This window comes from Borostomias antarcticus (genome assembly GCF_949987555.1).
Source record: "Borostomias antarcticus genome assembly, chromosome: 29".
In the NCBI taxonomy this organism is placed as follows: Eukaryota; Metazoa; Chordata; class Actinopteri; order Stomiiformes; family Stomiidae; genus Borostomias; species Borostomias antarcticus.
In genome coordinates, this window is record NC_140262.1 from 661,748 (window position 1) to 681,716 (window position 19,969).

Below are 19,969 nucleotides of genomic sequence, written 5' to 3' on the forward strand. Positions count from 1 at the left end.
GGAGAGGGAGGTGGAGGGGTAGTAGGAGGGGGGGGAGGAGAGGGAGGGGGGAGGGGTAGTAGGAGGAGAGGGAGGTGGAGGGGTAGTAGGAGGGGGGGGAGGAGAGGGAGGGTGGAGGGGTAGTAGGAGGAGAGGGAGGTGGAGGGGTAGTAGGAGGAGAGGGAGGTGGAGGGGTAGTAGGAGGAGGGGTAGTAGGAGGAGAGGGAGGGTGGAGGGGTAGTAGGAGGAGAGGGAGGTGGAGGGGTAGTAGGAGGAGGGGTAGTAGGAGGAGAGGGAGGTGGAGGGGTAGTAGGAGGAGAGGGAGGTGGAGGGGTAGTAGGAGGAGAGGGAGGTGGAGGGGTAGTAGGAGGAGAGGGAGGTGGAGGGGTAGTAGGAGGAGGGGTAGTAGGAGGAGAGGGAGGTGGAGGGGTAGTAGGAGGAGGGGTAGTAGGAGGAGAGGGAGGTGGAGGGGTAGTAGGAGGAGAGGGAGGTGGAGGGGTAGTAGGAGGAGGGGTAGTAGGAGGAGAGGGAGGTGGAGGGGTAGTAGGAGGAGGGGTAGTAGGAGGAGAGGGAGGTGGAGGGGTAGTAGGAGGAGGGGTAGTAGGAGGAGAGGGAGGTGGAGGGGTAGTAGGAGGAGAGGGAGGTGGAGGGGTAGTAGGAGGAGAGGGAGGGTGGAGGGGTAGTAGTAGGAGGGGTAGTAGAAGGAGAGGGAGGGTGGAGGGGTAGTAGGAGGAGGGGTAGTAGAAGGAGAGGGAGGGTGGAGGGGTAGTAGGAGGAGGGGTAGTAGGAGGAGAGGGAGGTGGAGGGGTAGTAGGAGGAGGGGTAGTAGGAGGAGAGGGAGGTGGAGGGGTAGTAGGAGGAGAGGGAGGTGGAGGGGTAGTAGGAGGAGGGGTAGTAGGAGGAGAGGGAGGTGGAGGGGTAGTAGGAGGAGAGGGAGGTGGAGGGGTAGTAGGAGGAGGGGTAGTAGGAGGAGAGGGAGGAGGAGGGGTAGTAGGAGGAGAGGGAGGTGGAGGGGTAGTAGGAGGAGGGGTAGTAGGAGGAGAGGGAGGTGGAGGGGTAGTAGGAGGAGAGGGAGGTGGAGGGGTAGTAGGAGGAGAGGGAGGTGGAGGGGTAGTAGGAGGAGAGGGAGGTGGAGGGGTAGTAGGAGGAGGGGTAGTAGGAGGAGGGGTAGTAGGAGCGGAGGCAGCTTACCTGTCTGTGTCTGTACAGGAGCAGACACGCGACAATGTGTGTTGACATGATCGCTGAGGACTTGTTAGCCGCTGTGGGCCACACACACACACACACACACACACACACACACACACACACACACACACACACACACACACACACAGTACAGTATAAAGAGACTTGGGGTGTCACGTAGAACACCACAGAGCACATGAACGTACAGTTAGGTCCTTAAACATTTGTACATTGACACAGTTTATCATGTTGGCTCTGTACACCACCACAATGGATTTAAATGGAACAACCAAGATGTGCTTAAGTGCAGACTTTCAGCTTTCATTTGAGGTCATTTACATCCAAATCAGGTGAGCAGTGTAAGAATTACAAACGTATCCGTGCTCCTCCCCTTTTTAAGGGACCAAAGGTAATTGGACAATTGGCTGCTCAACTGTTCCATGGCCAAGTGTGTGTTATTCCCTCCTTATTTCATTTACAAGCAGCAGATAAAAGGTCTAGAGTTCATTTCAGTTATGGTACTTGCATTTGGAATCGGTTGCTGTCAACTCTCAATCTGAAATCCAAAGAGCCGTCACTATCAGTGACGCAAGCCACCATTAGGCTGAACAATCAAAGCAAACCCAAATCAAAACAAACCTGTCAGAGAGATAGCAAAAACATTAGGTGGGGTCAAATCAACTGTTTGGTACATTCTTAAAAAGAAAGAACGCACTGGTGAGCTCAGCGACACCAAAAGACCCGGAAGACCACGGAAAACAACTGTGGTGGATGACAGAAGGATGATTTCCCTGGTGAAGAAAGACCCCTTCACTACAGCTGGCCAGATCAAGAACACTCCCCAGGAGGAAGTGTATCTGTGTCAAAGTCAACAATCAAGAGAAGACTTCACCATGGTAATGGTGCGTTCGTTTGTGGTCGGAGGTGGCAAGTCGCAAGTAGCAAAATACCTTCCTCCGACCTGTGTGCATTCGAGCTATATACCATTATATCAGTTCCCTAGTTATATCTATATACCATTATATCACAGTTACCTAGTTATATCTATATACCATTATATCACAGTTACCTAGTTATATCTATATACCATTATATCACAGTTACCTAGTTATATCTATATACCATTATATCACAGTCACCTAGTTATATCTATATACCATTATATCACAGTTACCTAGTTATATCTATATACCATTATATCACAGTTACCTAGTTATATCTATATACCATTATATCACAGTTACCTAGTTATATCTATATACCATTATATCACAGTCACCTAGTTATATCTATATACCATTATATCACAGTTACCTAGTTATATCTATATACCATTATATCACAGTTACCTAGTTATATCTATATACCATTATATCACAGTTACCTAGTTATATCTATATACCATTATATCACAGTTACCTAGTTATATCTAGTGCATTCGAGCAACTGGGGGCTGAGAAACATATCCGAATTTGCGACGAGGAAGTGCGAGTTCATGCGGTGTTTTATTTAATCATTCCTAGTAGCAAGTCGCAATTTGCCACCTCCCAGTTAGAAACGAACGCACCATAAATACAGGGGGCTCACCACAAGATGGAAACCATTGGTGAGCCTCAAAAACAGGAAGACCAGATGAGAATTTGCCAAAACACATACAAAAGTCTGTACAGTTCTGGAACATCATCCTATGGACAGATTAGATCAGATCAACGTGTAGCAGGATGATGGGAAGAGAAGAGTATGGAGAAGGGAAGGAGCTCATGATCTAAAGCAGGGTTTCCCAACCTGGGGACCGGGGGCCCCTAGGGAGCCCCAGACAATCTGAGGCCTTAAGATTAGCTAGACAAAGAATCATGTTATTGACATGTCAGCAACAGACATTTTAACAAAATACATGATCATATCTGATGAAGGGCCAAAAAGCCTTGTATTTACGGCACTACAATACCATATAAATTCAACTAATTAATCTGGGACTACGAATCGTGTCAACATGAATATTCCTGCTACACTGGCGAAGCGCTTAATTGTACCCCAACTTACACCTGCTGGAATTTACACACATATGAACACACACAGACTGGAGGTTCACAGCGAGGGGGGCGGAAGGAAGGTTGGGGACCCCTGACCTAAAGCATACCACCTCCTCAGTGAAGCATGATGGTGGTCGTGTTATGGCGTGGGCATGTATGGCTGCCAATGGAACTGGTTCCCTTGTATCTATTGATGATGTGAATGCTGACAAAAGCAGCAGGATGAATTCTGAAGTGTTTCAGGCAATTATATCTGCTCATATTCAGTCAGAATATGAACAGAGTGCAGATGGACAATGACCCGAGGCGTACTGCGAAAGCAACCAAAGAGGCAAAGAAGTGGAATGTTCTGCAATGGCCCAATCAATCACCTGACCTGAACCCAACTGAGCCTGCATTTCACTTGCTTAAGACAAAACTGAAGGGAAACCGCCCAAAGAACCAGCAGGAAGTGAAGCCAGTTGCAGTAGAGGCCTGGCAGAGCATCACCAGGGAGGAAACCCAGCGTCTGTTCATGTCAATTCAAGCCATTTGATTTATGATTGTTAGTTCGTCCAATTACATTTGGTCCTTTAAAAAGGGGGGTACCATATATAAAATGTGTTGTAATTCCTACACCTTTCACCTGATTTAGATGTAAATACTCTCAAAGTAAAGCTAATTTGCTAGAGGAAATTAAAGTCTGCACTTAAAGTGCATATAAATCTGAGACTACGATTTGCTTCCCTCTGGAATATGTAGAGAGTGGGTTGTATGCCCACCTCCCTTGTTCTCTGTAAAGCGCATTGTGTTGCCTCTGGGTATGAAATGCGCTATACAAATAAAGCTTTGATTCATTGATTGATTGAGAAAATCCATTGTGGTGGTGTACTGAGCCAAAATAATGAAAATGGTGTCAATATCTATTGTGTCAATAGGTCACACCTATTGGACCGGTCACAGTGACAATGTGGATGTGTGCATAATGACTAACCAACCAAGTCCATGCATGCATGAATGAACAGATAGAAAGAAAGATGGATGGACAGGTACTTCATTTATTGAAAGGGAGTACCAGGTGTCCCTTTTGAACCAGACAGACGGTGGTTAAAGGGAATATGGAAACAAGCCAGTCCTACTCATAGAATGTGTAATGTGTAGTATTTCCAATTTTCCTATCTTAAAATAAATCAGGAATGGGATTAGCCGATTGACAATAAGTGAGAGGGTGTGTGTGTGTGTGTGTGTGTGTGTGTGTGTGTGTGTGTGTGTGTGCGCCCAAGTGCAAATGCAGCCCCTTCAGTAATACAATGCAGGACAATCAGACAACTGCGCCGTGTCTTTTTAGGCAGCTCATCCCTGACAACGATATCAGCCCGTGTGTAAAACATTTACGAGCAGCAGCATTGATACCGCTAATCCATCCCTGACCGGCTCCTCTGTCCACCCCTCGCCCTGATTGGCTAAAAACAACATGCCATCTCGCAGCGGAGCCTGCCATTGGCTGCCGGGAATAGGCCTAGGAGGGAATGCTGTGGAGGGGAGCGTGGAGGGGAGCGGGGGTTGGGGGGTGAGTGGTTGGTTTTCAGAGCACGTCGGGCTAAATGATCTCGGTGGAGCTTACTGCTGAGGGATACTGTTTTGGTACAATGTCTTTTAATGAGAGTGTGTGTGGGAGGTGGAACGCACCTCTAAGCAGCTAAAAGGGGCCCAAGTGTACTGTAGGTGCACTGGGAAGTGTGTATAAGAGAAACGCCCTTGAGAAAAATGTGTGTGTGTGTGTGTGTGTGTGTGTGTGTGTGTGTGTGTGTGTGTGTGTGTGCTCCCTTACTGAAGAGGACGTGTTTGGCCAGGTTAGCGATGACCTGCCTCCTCCAAGGTCAGGGTTGTGTGTGTGTGTGTGTGTGTGTGTGTGTGTGTGTGTGTGTGTGTGTGTGTGCGCTCCCTTACTGAAGAGGACGTGTTTGGCCAGGTTAGAGATGACCGGTCTACTCCAGGGTCAGGGTTGTGTGTGTGTGTGTGTGTGTGTGTGTGTGTGTGTGTGTGTGTGTGTGTGTGTGTGTTCCCTTACTGAAGAGGACGTGTTTGGCCAGGTTAGCGATGACCTGCCTCCTCCAAGGCTCGTCAGACAGGTCTCTGGAGTCGGGGCGCTCCTCGTCCTCACAGTTGACCACTTCCTGGTCCGGCCTAGAGACGACAGAGCAGCACCTGGACATTCACCATGACATTCACATTCACCATGACATTCATATTCACCATGACATTCATATAGACGCAGTACACAGCTCATTCACCATGACATTCATATAGACGCACCGATCATTCACCATGACATTCATATAGACGCACAGATCATTCACCATGACATTCATATAGACGCACAGATCATTCACCATGACATTCATATAGACGCAGTGCACAGATCATTCACCATGACATTCATATAGACGCAGAACACCGATCATTCACCATGACATTCATATAGACGCAGTGCACAGATCATTCACCATGACATTCATATAGACGCACAGATCATTCACCATGACATTCATATAGACGCACAGATCATTCACCATGACATTCATATAGACGCAGTGCACAGATCATTCACCATGACATTCATATAGACGCAGAACACCGATCATTCACCATGACATTAATATAGACGCACAGATCATTCACCATGACATTCATATAGACGCAGTACACCGATCATTCACCATGACATTCATATAGACGCAGTACACAGATCATTCACCATCACTTTCACATAGACGCAGAACAGTACACTGGAAGTGCGATTGATCGCGCTTTTTTCAAAAATATACCGTCATACAGTGAAGTCGTTTATGTTATAATTTATAATTCCCTTTTCTATATCGACGTACTGTACTCTTCCCAGTCTCGTAATGTATTTTGAAATCTCTTCATATTGACGTGTAGTAATGGTCTATGTGCCGGGGCGAGTGAGCGTTCCCAGCTGAAGTGTGGAGGAGTGGAGGGTGTTGACCTACGGTAACCCCTCACTGACCCCGAGTGGAGGGTGTTGACCTACAGTAACCCCTCGCTGACCTCCGTGTTCCCCAGGACCAGCTGGAAGCTGCAGGGAAGCCATGCAGGGAAGGCTGTGATTTTGAAGTTGACTCAGAGGTGAGGGTGCTATTCCAAGGACGGGGGGGGGGGGGGGGGGGGCGGTGTATGTGTGTGTGAGTGTGTGTGACAGGGGACTGTGAGTGGGCTCTGTATGCATGTGTGTGTGTGTGTGGAGGGGGGGGATGTGGGGTGAAAGGTTTTAGATTTTCCAGAATGTGTGTGTGTGTGTGTGTGTCTCGAGGCGATTGGCTGCCCTGCTGCTCTGAGGCCCCAGCGGCCAATCGACCTGGTCACGGCTCCTCCCTGTTCGGGCCCCGCGGTGCTGGAATGAACTCCTTCCCTCTCGTCAGGACAGCAGAGTCACTCAGTCTCTCACAGCGGGTTGAAAACTCACCTCGTTAAGAAGTACCACCCTGACCCGTCCTCTTAGTACTTCAATACTTGCACTTTTACTTTACACTAGGCTAAGCTCTGACATGCTTGTTTTGAAAGGAGATGAACTTATGAGTAGCGAGTAGCAGCACACTGCACTACTTACGTTAAATGCAATTATTCTAAGCGCTTTGGATAAAAGCATCCTAAATGACTCTAATGGAATGGAATGTGTGTGTGTGTGTGTGTGTGTGTGTGTGTGTGAAGAACCTACTGAGCAGAGATGATGATGGGCACCAGAGTGTGCTCCAGGGAGAGGGGAGGTGGGATGTGTCGACTTCTCTGAGTGTCCAGGTACTCCTGCCAGGGACAAACAACAAGACCCAGAATATTAGGCCCAAACGTAAAGGATCGTGACACAATTGGCGTCCAGGTTTATTGGGGCGGGTGGGCGGGTCCCTCGCTCTACTCCCACCTTCAGAGAGAAGGGCTGGGTGAAGTCCACTCGGACACAGCCGTAGTTCTTCCTCAGCATCCGGAACACTCCGCACGCCACGCCCCACAGACTCTCGTTCTTCTTGGGCTTACCCTGAGGGGGAGGGGGGGGGGGGGAGGAGAACGTCACCCTCACATCGACGGCGTTCCGTACCATCCACACACACTCACTCGGTCGCCGCACTCAACCCCGGCACGCGGTGACCGACGCAGACGCGCGCGCGCTCGCGCACGACTCCATACCCCCGTACCAGCTGCTCGCTGTTGTAGTTGCCCTCCAGGATGCGGTCGTAGGAGATGCCCACGGGCACCACCAGCACGTCGGGGATGGCGGAGGTGCACAGCGTGTCCACCACGATGGAGAGCATGCCGGCGCGCGCCGGGGACGGCTTGCCGCTGCGAGAACGCGTGCCCTCCAGGTAGACCTCCAGGAACTGCTGCTGACGCAACAACTCCTCTGTGTACTGGGAGAGGGGGAGGGGGAGAGAGAGAGAGAGAGATGGAGGGTGAGGGTGGAGAGAGAGAGAGAGAGATGGGGGGTGAGGGTGGAGAGAGAGAGAGAGAGAGATGGGGGTGATGGTGGAGAGAGAGAGAGAGAGAGAGAGAGAGAGAGAGAGAGAGAGAGAGAGAGAGAGATGGGGGTGAGGGTGGAGAGAGAGAGAGAGAGAGAGAGAGAGAGGGAGGATGGGAAAAGGGAAGAGAAGAGGGGGGAGAGATGAGCGGAGAGAGAGAACAATGGGAGGATAAACAATGGGGCACAGAGAAAAATAGAACAGGCAAAAGGGGAAAAAAAGACGGATCTCTCTCACGCACGCGCACATACACACACAAAAGGAGGGCAGCAACTGAAACGGTGACAGAGAATGACTGAATTGGCAATATCATCTGCTCTCAGGAGAGTTGGACCTCCTGCTTCAGCAAAATAGTTTTCACCCTTGAGCGGTCTCTTGCAAATGACGTTGGTTTCAACGCCAGAAACCCATGAACATACAGCAGCGGTTCAATTCCGAGCCAGTAGGCTAAGTGCTACCAAAGTCAGTTTTGTAGTTCTTTAAAGATGACTAGAGTGATGCTACATGCTAACAATTGCTACAGAGGTCAATAGGTGATGCTGAACGCTAACAGCAACTGCCGAGGACATTAGGTGATGCTAAATGCTAACAGGAATTGCAGCGGTCATATCTTATGCTAAATGCTAAAAGTAGCCCACATGCCCGCTTTAGCCCACTGCTAAAGGTCTGTGGAAGGAGAGCCGTCCCCAGCGCAGTGCCATGACATAAGATACCCTTCTGCCCGCCACTGGGAGACTGCCAGGTCACCCGTTTTTGAAAGTTGCTGAAAACACACTCTTGGTTCCACCAGCGTGGTTCCCTATGAAGGCTTGAGGAGAGATGCTTTGGCCTGGCATATTGAACCATCTGTGAAACGGCCATGCTGTCCCCTCTCTCTTCATTAAGCTTTGTTATTTGTTGTTGTGTTATCACTAGAAGCTTTGTTATTTGTTGTTGTGTTATCACTAGAAGCTTTGTTATTTGTTGTTGTTGTGTTATCACTAGAAGCTTGGTTATTTGTTGTTGTTGTGTTATCACTAGAAGCTTTGTTATTTGTTGTTGTTGTGTTATCACTAGAAGCTTTGTTATTTGTTGTTGTGTTATCACTAGAAGCTTTGTTATTTGTTGTTGTGTTATCACTAGAAGCTTTGTTATTTGTTGTTGTTGTGTTATCACTAGAAGCTTTGTTATTTGTTGTTGTTGTGTTATCACTAGAAGCTTTGTTATTTGTTGTTGTTGTGTTATCACTAGAAGCTTTGTTATTTGTTGTTGTGTTATCACTAGAAGCTTTGTTATTTGTTGTTGTGTTATCACTAGAAGCTTTGTTATTTGTTGTTGTGTTATCACTAGAAGCTTTGTTATTTGTTGTTGTGTTATCACTAGAAGCTTTGTTACAGTATTTGTTGTTGTTGTGTTATCACTAGAAGCTTTGTTATTTGTTGTTGTTGTGTTATCACTAGAAGCTTTGTTATTTGTTGTTGTTGTGTTATCACTAGAAGCTTTGTTATTTGTTGTTGTTGTGTTATCACTAGAAGCTTTGTTATTTGTTGTTGTTGTGTTATCACTAGAAGCTTTGTTATTTGTTGTTGTGTTATCACTAGAAGCTTTGTTATTTGTTGTTGTGTTATCACTAGAAGCTTTGTTATTTGTTGTTGTTGTGTTATCACTAGAAGCTTTGTTATTTGTTGTTGTGTTATCACTAGAAGCTTTGTTATTTGTTGTTGTTGTGTTATCACTAGAAGCTTTGTTATTTGTTGTTGTTGTGTTATCACTAGAAGCTTTGTTATTTGTTGTGTTATCACTAGAAGCTTTGTTATTTGTTGTGTTATCACTAGAAGCTTTGTTACAGTATTTGTTGTTTTTGTGTTATCACTAGAAGCTTTATTTGTTGTTGTTTTATATATTTGTTGTTGTGTTATCACTCAAAGCATTGTTATTTTATATAACGGGCAGTTCCGACCTCGCAATCTGATTGGTTAAGAGCCGTTGTATATTCATGATATACCACAGGTAAAGCCTATTTACCTTTCTATGTGAAATATTACTGCGCCAATTATTACTGCCTGTAAAAACGGTAGTTCCATTGCGTAGCCGTCTGTTGGGTTACATTAAGGTTTCTCCTCAAGAAACATGGAAACATTCAATGTTAACTTTGAGTTGTTCTATTCGTCATTTAGCCTACCAATCTGGTATCACCACCTCTTTTGCAACTCGCAGTTGCACCTTGAAGGAGTAGTAAAGGGAAATGCATGTTTAGCCCTGTTTTAGGTTACTTATGATCATATACAATGGTTCAGATCAAAACGTTGACAAAACTAGCACTTTTGAGAGTCTGATAATTGCTCTACCACCGTTTTGGTCATACAATGGATGTGGGTGGGCACCGTGAAAAATCTTTCAAAAACATGTTAAACTCTTGATTTCAAAGACAAGAAGCTCACCGAGGGGGTAATTGTGTCCGTTGGTGTTCTGACATCAAATTCGCCGCAAAGTATGAATCCTGTAGGGTTTTATTGATCATTTTATGAAATCCATTGACTTGTATTGACGCGACCGTTGTAGATGTGTAGATCAATCCGCAGAGGGGATTCAGGAAGCAGAACTACTAACGGTAGCTATTGTTATTGTTTATGTTGCTAGGCTACCTAGTTTGCGGAAGTTTACACACGTATGTGCTGCGACTAAATAGTTCTATGCTAAATATTTTAAAAAGCCTTTCCAGATGAACTAGAATCTTACTTTATGGCGAATTATATGTCAGAACGCCAACTAACACCTCGGTGAGTTTCTTGTCTTTGAAATCGCGAGTTGAACATGTTTTTGAAAGATGTTTCAAGGTGCCCACCCACATCCATTGTATGACCAAAACGGTGGTAGAGCAATTATCAGACTTTCTCAAAAGTGCTAGTTTTATCAATGTTTTGATCTGAATCATTGTATATGATCATAAGTTACCTTAAAACAGGGCTAAACATGCATTTTCCCTTTACTACTCCTTTAAAGGGAGGCTACACTTCGTTCATGGCTAGATAGGCTGGTCAGGAGTATTAGTTTGGTTGCTAGAGCTCATCGTTTTGAAACTCCCTAGCAACGTGACAGTTTTAGGAAATACATTTCTTGGCGGAGTTCACTAAAAGATATTAAGACACTGAAATAGTAGGTATTTATCCCATAAATGTTTCTTGATGATGTAACCGTTGTATAATCGTTGTATAAGCAATAACTCAACTCGAGGGTTGTGGACTATGGCCAATATACCAGGGGTTGTGCTGTTCCACGTCACTCGGCTGCGCCTCTTGCCTATGATGACCACAGCACAACCGTGGTATATAGGCCATAGTCCACACCCTCGAGTGAGTTATTGCTTCATTATCACTAGAAGCAGTTTCGTCCCCCTGACAGGCCGGGCTGCCACAAGCAACGCTCTCTCTTCTCTCTCTCACATACAAGCAAACACACTCACTTGCATATTGGCACACGCATGCACGCACACACACACACACACACACACACACACACACACACACACACACACACACACACACACACACACACACACACACACACACACACACACACACACAGACACACACACAGACACACACACAGACACACACACACAGACACACAATGAATATGTTTGCACTAGACTATACTGTAAATCGGATCCTTTAATCAAATCCTAGCAGCCTAATAGCAGTTGTAGGCTCCTCCATACAGCCCTGTATGACGCAATCACGCTGATCATTCATCATAGGAAACGCTGTTGTTTTGAGTGATATCAGCTTCCTCAACAGTGTATAATTCATATTCCTTTAACTACCACTGGCCATTTGACCACTGCCAGACACGGGCTCCTCATGTATTATGGAGGACCATAACATCCCCCACTGGATTAAGTGTCAAGACTCTAATAGGTCGGATTAGTGTCAGCACTCTAAACATGGCCATGGGTGCATGCGCGCGCAGATACACACACACACACGCACGCACATACACGCGCGCGCGCACGCACATACACAGCGAGCGCGTCTTTTGATTGTCTGGCGGAGCAGGGGACGTGTGACATGCTGTCATGTCCTGAGAGGACAACGAGAAGGCGAGCCTCGGGCGCCAGCGCTAAGTAGACATCGTTCTCCTCAAGTCTCACAAATAGCGTGGCAGGCCTTGGGACTTAACCAGATCAGCAGGCCACGTCACACACTTTAAGGGAGGACGCTCAACGTTTAAGAATAGATTGTCGCGTACTGTAACCTATATGAATTATGAAGGTGACCACATCTAAAGTCAGGAAAATCCTGATGCTGGCTGTGGAGATAAAGATGAATCTTAATGATTCAGAAATAGAGTATGATGTAAGAAAAACAGGAATTATATAGAGTCCGGATAGAATGTTCTCTATAAGGATTCAATCCAAACACACCATCCCTATCTCCTCAACTCTGGGGAAATTAAGTACAATGGAGCCTAATCCTGTGCAAGACGGGTGGCCCTCATATGTTAACTGAACTCAACTGAACTATAAAGATACTTAATCCCATTATGTAACACACAGACACATTTTCTAACGCACAGGCTACAGGCGACTCACAGCTCAGAGTAGACAGGCTACAGACATTCACCACACAGGGTGTACAGGGGACCACAGTCCTGTGTTTAAACCAGAGAGGCCCCCTTTTATTACCACCGCGCACGCACGCACACACACACACACACACCATCCTCTATGGCCTGGATTACACTACTGCGTTTTTCTGTGTTTTCGCCGAAAAAGACCTGCGTTCGCACCTAGCGATTACACTACCTTGGCCAAAACAAACCTCGAACCCGGAGGCCTTGGGTGAAAGTGAAGTAGTAATAGGCTATAATATTGTTAGCACAGCGGCGCAGATTGAGATTGAACAATTAGTGATTGAAATAAAAGTAGGCCATCATTTTGGATTTGACACAAAAGAGAGATTATTTTAAACGCAGAGAATGCACACCAGACATGGAACACCAACGGGGATGGAAATGTATTTGTTGGTGACTGTTGGCGTTGGCTGGATGGCTGGGTAGCTGCATTTTAAACTCACAACAAACGCAGTAGTGTGATCCAGGCCTATGTAGGAGCAACTCCCAGGCTCACAGAGGGGCCCACTGGCTAACGCATGTCCAGACTCACTGCGTGTAACAAGGATCTGTACAAGACGTCCTTCTTCCCATCGCCCATCTCATCCAGTTTCCGCCGAATGAAGAATCCTCCCAGTTTACGTATCAGAGTACTGAAAATAAAAAAAGAGCACAATTGGGGCGTGTTCTCTTTCTACTGAGGCTATAGCAAGTGTAGCGTTCAGTGGAGCGCACAAATGTGATTGGTAGAAAGCATTTACTTTAGTTGGAGTAAGTTGGTGGTTATAAGGGCGAGGCTAGCTGTTAGCACAGCCCGACACTGTGCACAGCTGTACTTACCTCTCGGTTGGAGAAGAATTGTACCCTAAGGCACAAAGTGAGGATTAAACTTCACCTACTTTGTCCATAATTCAGCCACCGTAGAGGAATAGCTGTTCCCTGATCATCTAGCAGAATTGTGTCTGAGATCAGCCGACAATCATTCCTAACCTTAGTTCCACATTTTCCTCCGTTTACTACTGTTTTTACAATCACCTCCACCCTCGTTGGTTCAATCAATCAATCAAAGCTTTATTTGTATAGCGCATTTCATACCCAGAGGCAACACAATGCGCTTTACAGAGAACAAGGGAGGTGGGCATACGACCCACTCTCTACATATTCCAGAGGAAAGCAAAAAAAACAGTAATCACCCGGGGGCCAGATAAGTGAGCTGTAAAAATTCTTCCCTGACCCGTCTCAACGAGGCGATCGAGCAAGCTCCTGGAGTATAATTGTCTACCGGCTAAGAACATTTATAGAGCAATAAATAACATTAAATTACATTTTCAGAGTAAGAGAGGCTAATAACATATTAGGAGAGACATGGCAAACACTGGTGTGTGTCTGTGTGTGCGTGAATGTGCCTGTGCGTGAATGTGAAACACGGCTCCTCCGTGTTTTAATCAGCTCACCTGAAGATGGGGATGTTGAGGTTGTTGCCGGCGGCGATATGGGGAGCTTTGATGTTGTGGCAGAAGAGGATGAAGGTGATGAGCAGGTAGTCGATGTGGGACTTGTGCACGGGGAGGAAGACCAGGGGAACGTTGTGCTGAGGACGCGAGAGCGGACGCCACGTCAACGCTCCGTTTGAGACGGAGGCTTTGCCGGTATTATTCCACGCTATAATAGCCGTTCAAATACTACACTACTGAACACCGTTAACACACAGTAGCCATGTTTCCATCCACACGTTTTATGCGAATTAAGTTATATCGAATTAAAAATGCCTTATGGAAACGGTAAAATTCGATTAAAAATCATGAAAATCCACAAAAGGTTTTGTACTGTCGATCTCGTCGGATTTTCTCTTGTTCGATAAGTCTTTTGTGATAAATGCTTTATCCGATTTAAAGCTCTAGATGGAAACGCACGTTCACCGGCTTTATTCGCATTCATATTTTTAGCGATCCTCACACAATTAGAAAGTGGATGGAAACATGGCTACTGTTGCTGCTGATGTTGCTGTAGGTGCCTTGGTAGACGTCACACAGTAGGAACGTGAGAAAGTCACCGTGACGTACTGCCATATGAATGAAACTGTAAAATTACCACCTTCATAAGATTTACTACAGTTACACACGTGTCGAATCATTGACTAACAGAGCACCCATTATGCTCGCACAGCGTACAACTGCTACAGGTCCTGGTATCTGCTCACCTCTGTAGCAGCTTTCTTCACCATCTCCAGCTGGCCTTTGTGGATCTGAATGCTCCAGAAGAATCCGTTGAAGAGCTTGAGCAGCACCCAGCCCGTCATTCTGAGAAGACAACCAAGAAATACTGAATTCAATCAATCAATCAAAGCTTTATTTGTATAGTGCATTTCATACCCAGAGGCAACACAATGCGCTTTACAGAGAACAAGGGAGGTGGGCATACGACCCACTCTCTACATATTCCAGAGGGAAGCGAAAAAACAGTAATCACCCGGGGGCCAGATAAGTGAGCTGTAAAAATTCGTCCCTGACCCCTCTCAACAAGGCGATCGAGCAAGCTCCAGGAGTATGTTTGTCTACCGGCTAAGAACATTTATAAAGCAATGAATTACATTAAATTACGTTTCAGAGTAAGAGAGGCTAAAAAAGCATCATAGGAGAGATTTTTCTCTCTACTTAGGCCTCACTAGCCACTACACTACTTCCTATTTCAGCAGAAAAAGAGAGGCTCGCTGGCAAAAATAGTTTGAATGTTAGCAGTTTCTCTAAAAACATTTCTTATTATATATATATATTTTTTAACACACTTTTACTTTCTTATAGCATAGAGGACCATATCTGGAGAGTCGCTTCATAAATACAATATTTAATCATTCTATTAGTATTTATTTACACATATCCAGTAATCCGTGTTTGAAGGTCTGGTGATGTTGGTAGGTGGTGGCGTGGCGTACCTGATGAAGGCGGGCGAGATGTTGGCCACCATCTCCTGGAGGAACCCCCGGGCTCTCCGTCTCACCTTGCTGATGGCCTTGTGCTCCGGCCCGGGCTCCGACGCCACCGCGTCCGAGTCTGTGGCCACCTCCACGATAGCGCTCTCCACCCTGGGTTGGTACAAGTAAAAAAAGAGCAATTTTCTCATATTTATTCGGTCTTTGTCACACAAGAATGTCCCTTATTTGAAGGGAGGTTATCTGAGGGTTCAAGGGCACGACAGCTGGTCATTATTGAACATTGCAATGTTAGTATTGTGCTGTCTAGACCAGGGGTACTCAAATACAATTTTTCCCCCAATAATCCAAAAGTCCGTCTTTTAAGAAAACAATTATAATAAAATCACCACTCTCCCCCAACCAGTTCACACACACACAGCCAACAATGGTGATTCAAACCATTTCAAATACTGTCTCGTCTCCTATCCTGTCTCCTTTCCTCTCCTCCCGTCTCCTCTCCTCACCTCCCGTCTCCTCTCCTCACCTCCCGTCTCCTCTCCTCTCCTCCCGTCTCCTCTCCTCACCTCCCGTCTCCTCTCCTCACCTCCCGTCTCCTCTCCTCTCCTCACCTCCCGTCTCCTCTCCTCACCTCCCGTCTCCTCTTCTCACCTCCCGTCTCCTCTCCTCACCTCCCGTCTCCTCTCCTCACCTCCCGTCTCCTCACCTCACCTCCCGTCTCCTCACCTCCCGTCTCCTCACCTCACCTCCCGTCTCCTCTCCTCACCTCCCGTCTCCTCTCCTCACCTCCCGTCTCCTCTCCTCACCTCCCGTCTCCTCTCCTCACCTCCCGTCTCCTCTCCTCACCTCCTGTCTCCTCTCCTCACCTCCTGTCTCCTCTCCTCACCTCCTGTCTCCTCTCCTCACCTCCTGTCTCCTCTCCTCACCTCCTGTCTTACAGTATCTCCTCACCTCCTGTCTCCTCTCCTCACCTCCTGTCTCCTCTCCTCCTGTCTTACAGTATCTCCTCACCTCCTGTCTTATCTCCTCACCTCCTGTCTCCTCTCCTCACAACCTGTCTCCTTTCCTCACAACCTGTCTCCTCTCCTCCTGTCTTATCTCTTCACTTCCTGTATCCTCTCCTCCTTTCCAATTTCATCCTGTTCATTTTTCGGGTTCTTAGTTCTGTATTCTGAGGAAAGGTTGCTTCAAAATGATTATGTTTTGTTTCATAGTGGCGTTTAGCACATTAAGCACTTACTTACATTAAGTACTACAACAATCCTCCCACCTAAGCACTTATTGTATTATATTATATTGCACTGTACTTTAGATTGTGATTCTTGCACTTTGCCTTCAGCACTAGATTATGCTCTTAGTCACTTGTTTTAGAAAGAAGATGCACTTGTGAGTTCTGGCAAGTAGTAGTACATTGGCTCTTCCTACGTTAAATGCAATTATTGTTAGTCGCTTTGGATAAAAGCGTCTGCTAAATTACTAATGTAATGTAATGTAAGCACATCGGTTTGGTGCTAGTTGGAAGGAGGATAAAGGCATATTTTTTCGATCAATCCATCTCAATTGCCTATTTTCACTGTCTACTTTTCTTTTGGCCACCTTTGAACATGCCATTTTAGCTACACTAGAAATAACTGAGGCTAAAACTAACATCAGGCTAGCAGACAAAGCTAATGTTAGCTGTGCTGTCAACTCATTTGCGCTGTCAAATCACATGACCCCAGTGTTGCCAGATCGGACTGACAATTTCCCAACCGCCCAATGTGGAGAAAGCTGAGCATTTTGACTTGTTACGTCGCGGCGATGTCTAATAATAATACTATGAAAAGCATAATTTGAGTCCGGACAGTTGTGGTTCGGTCCGGACTTTGAGGATGGATGGTCCAGACTCTAGACTGAGTAGATGAGGGAAGAGAGTGATTTATGAACAATAGTAACGTCTTCATCACCTTCCCGTTTCCTTTCCTTCCCTACCACTCCCTCCTTCTACTCCATTTCCCTTCAATACCATCTCTCCTTTGGTCATCCGTCTACTTCTCCTCCATCCATCTCTCCTTTCTACTTCTCCTCCATCCATCTCTCCTTTCTACTTCTCCTCCATCCATCTCTCGTTTCTCTCTCCCGCCAGCCACTCATCCACCCATATCCAATACCCTCCATCTTTCTTTCTCTTTCTCCTTCCCCCATATCCAATCCCCTCCGTCTCTCTCCATCCACCTCTCTCTCTCTCTTTCTCTCTCTCTCTCCCTAGACCCCTTCCATCCATTTCTCTGCCCGTGTGCCTCCATTCATCTCTCTCGGTCGGAGGCCTGTGGGCGGGGCTACTGAGGCCTGTGGGCGGGGCTACTGCACCTGCTGTTGTTGAGCACGTTGTCGACCACATTCCTGGCGAACATGTCCTTCTGGACGTTCCTCTCCATGACAAACAGCACGTAGCTGAGTCTGCGGGCCAGCCAGCCTCTGTGTCTACATGAGAGAACACAATACACTCTCAGCACACTCTGGATATATACTGTACACACACACACACACGCGCGCACACACGCGCACGCACACACACACACGTGCGCGCACACACACACACACACACGCGCACACACACGCACGCGAGCACACACGCGAGCACACACACGCGAGCACACACACGCGAGCACACACACGCGAGCACACACACGCGAGCACACACACGCGAGCACACACGCACACACACGCACACACACGCACACACGCGTACACACACACGTGCGCGCACACACACACGTCAAAGGAAATAGGCCCACTCCAAGCATGGTAGTGGTGGAGAAACTCGTCACTAACGCCAAATGAATAGAGAAAGTGCACTAGCTGGGGGCACAAGGGGTGTAGATAAAAAGTCATCAAAGTTCTATTAAACATAGACATGTGCACATATAATATATGCCAATAATATCTGAAATCAATACAATGTCATGTGATACTAATATAATATTCTACTTTTATCTAAAAATACTGATATGGTGGCAGATGCATCAAACATCCCTGTTTCAGGAGACCTTTGTAGACCTAGACTGAGGCATTTGAAAAAAAATAAAAATATATTGTACTTTTCATGGTCAACTGTAAGGCAGCTAAAGCAGTTGGACCGCTGAGGTGGGTCGGTCACTCGACACGGACGGTGGGTGTCCACTGACACAGTCATGAACTATTCATCCATTAGGCTTCCACTGTTTCACCTAGAGACGCACCAGCGTAACCCTCCACTGTTTCACCTAGAGACGCACCAGCGTAACCCTCCACTGTTTCACCTAGAGACGCACCAGCGTAACCCTCCACTGTTTCACCAGCGTAACCCTCCACTGTTTCACCTAGAGACGCACCAGCGTAACCCTCCACTGTTTCACCTAGAGACGCACCAGCGTAACCCTCCACTGTTTCACCTAGAGACGCACCAGCGTAACCCTCCACTGTTTCACCTAGAGACGCACCAGCGTAACCCTCCAGTTTCACCTAGAGACGCACCAACGTAACCCTCTGCTTCTTAGATAGCAAAGGACCTGGAAAACTATTCGACACACAGGTCTGTGTGAAGAAATACGACTGATTTGAAATGGTTCTACTGGTTCCCCTGGAGTTCGTGTACTACAGTAGCCTACATGCATTCTACAGTAGTTATTCCTATCTCACAGATCTGACAGCTCATGGGAACATTGCTCAAATTTTGCTACAGTACTGGTATCGTTAGTTGATCTTGATCAAATTATATTATAAATTACATAAATTATAAATAAATTACATGATCAAAATCTATGTTTATAAATTCACTAGAATATCCTTGATTGGTTCACCTGGTGTGGGTCTCATTGATGTAAATCACATTGCGTAGTCCCAGAGCAGGAATACTGGAGTTGAAGAGCCTCTCCTGGAAGAGAAAATATAAAGTAGCATCGTTTATGAACATACCACTCTAGGCACACAGAAGTAGTTATTACTAGAAATCAAGAATGAAAATAACACAATAAATGGTCGTCATCCAACGCCTGGAGCATCTGGACTGTGTACAGTATGTACAGTAGATTCTATAGAAAGAGACTATAATGAAGCAGCAGGCTAATCTTTCTGGGCCTACTTGACTCTGTGGGGTGCAGGAGTGACAGCAGCGGCCCACGAAAGGCCTCTTCCTGTTCAGCAGACCCTCCTTCCACGTACTGGTCACACAGCGCAGCACTGACGGACTGGAGCTCCGCTCCTACACACACACACACACAGACACGCACACACACACACACAGACACACGCACAGACGCACACACACAATCACCAACAAGAGATTTTCTAAAACCTTTTTTCGAAACAGCCTTCGTCCTGAATGTACCTTTCGCTCACAATGACGCTGCTATGACAACAGCCCATTCCCTCAAGTATGAATGAGGTTGTATTTTTTTTACCGAGTCATCGTTAGACTGTTTCCAGCGACTGCCTCCTTGGTCGCCGCTGTTGACCTGAAGCAGGCTGTCCGACCCGAATGAGATCGACATGTCCATCCTGCCGTTAGATCACGCACCAGCTACAGTAGGAGCCTGAGAGAGAGAGAGAGAGAGAGAGAGAAGGAGAGAGAGAGAGAGAGAGAGAGAGAGAGAGAGAGAGAGAGACATTGGAATATGAACACAAATTATTATTATATGAACAACCAGCTCTTTCTCTCCCCCCTTCACTCTCTGATGATCTCTGGCTGGTGACTGAACACCATTGTAGTGTTAATGAGT

At 46.5% G+C, this 19,969-nt stretch overlaps 1 protein-coding gene across 2 annotated transcripts in view; it reads right to left on the reverse strand.

Annotated features, from left to right (window-relative positions):
• The window catches only part of gpam (glycerol-3-phosphate acyltransferase, mitochondrial), a 47,953-nt gene that overhangs the window by 18,800 nt on the left and 9,184 nt on the right, over positions 1-19,969 (reverse strand). Inside the window, exons 2-14 of one of the 2 annotated variants that reach the window (XM_084459986.1) lie at positions 19,652-19,783; positions 19,333-19,452; positions 19,052-19,125; positions 17,580-17,693; positions 15,234-15,383; positions 14,502-14,601; positions 13,756-13,892; positions 12,855-12,954; positions 7,391-7,603; positions 7,120-7,233; positions 6,919-7,004; positions 5,251-5,366; positions 1,171-1,241 (exon numbers count right to left, since the gene is read on the reverse strand). In XM_084459986.1, coding sequence (XP_084316112.1) covers positions 1,171-1,241; positions 5,251-5,366; positions 6,919-7,004; positions 7,120-7,233; positions 7,391-7,603; positions 12,855-12,954; positions 13,756-13,892; positions 14,502-14,601; positions 15,234-15,383; positions 17,580-17,693; positions 19,052-19,125; positions 19,333-19,452; positions 19,652-19,747 — 1,491 coding nt within the window. In that variant the 5' untranslated portion in view covers positions 19,748-19,783. Of the gene's footprint in view, positions 1-1,170; positions 1,242-5,250; positions 5,388-6,918; positions 7,005-7,119; positions 7,234-7,390; positions 7,604-12,854; positions 12,955-13,755; positions 13,893-14,501; positions 14,602-15,233; positions 15,384-17,579; positions 17,694-19,051; positions 19,126-19,332; positions 19,453-19,651; positions 19,784-19,969 lie in introns of both variants that reach the window. The other variant, XM_084459985.1, reaches the window with a different exon arrangement.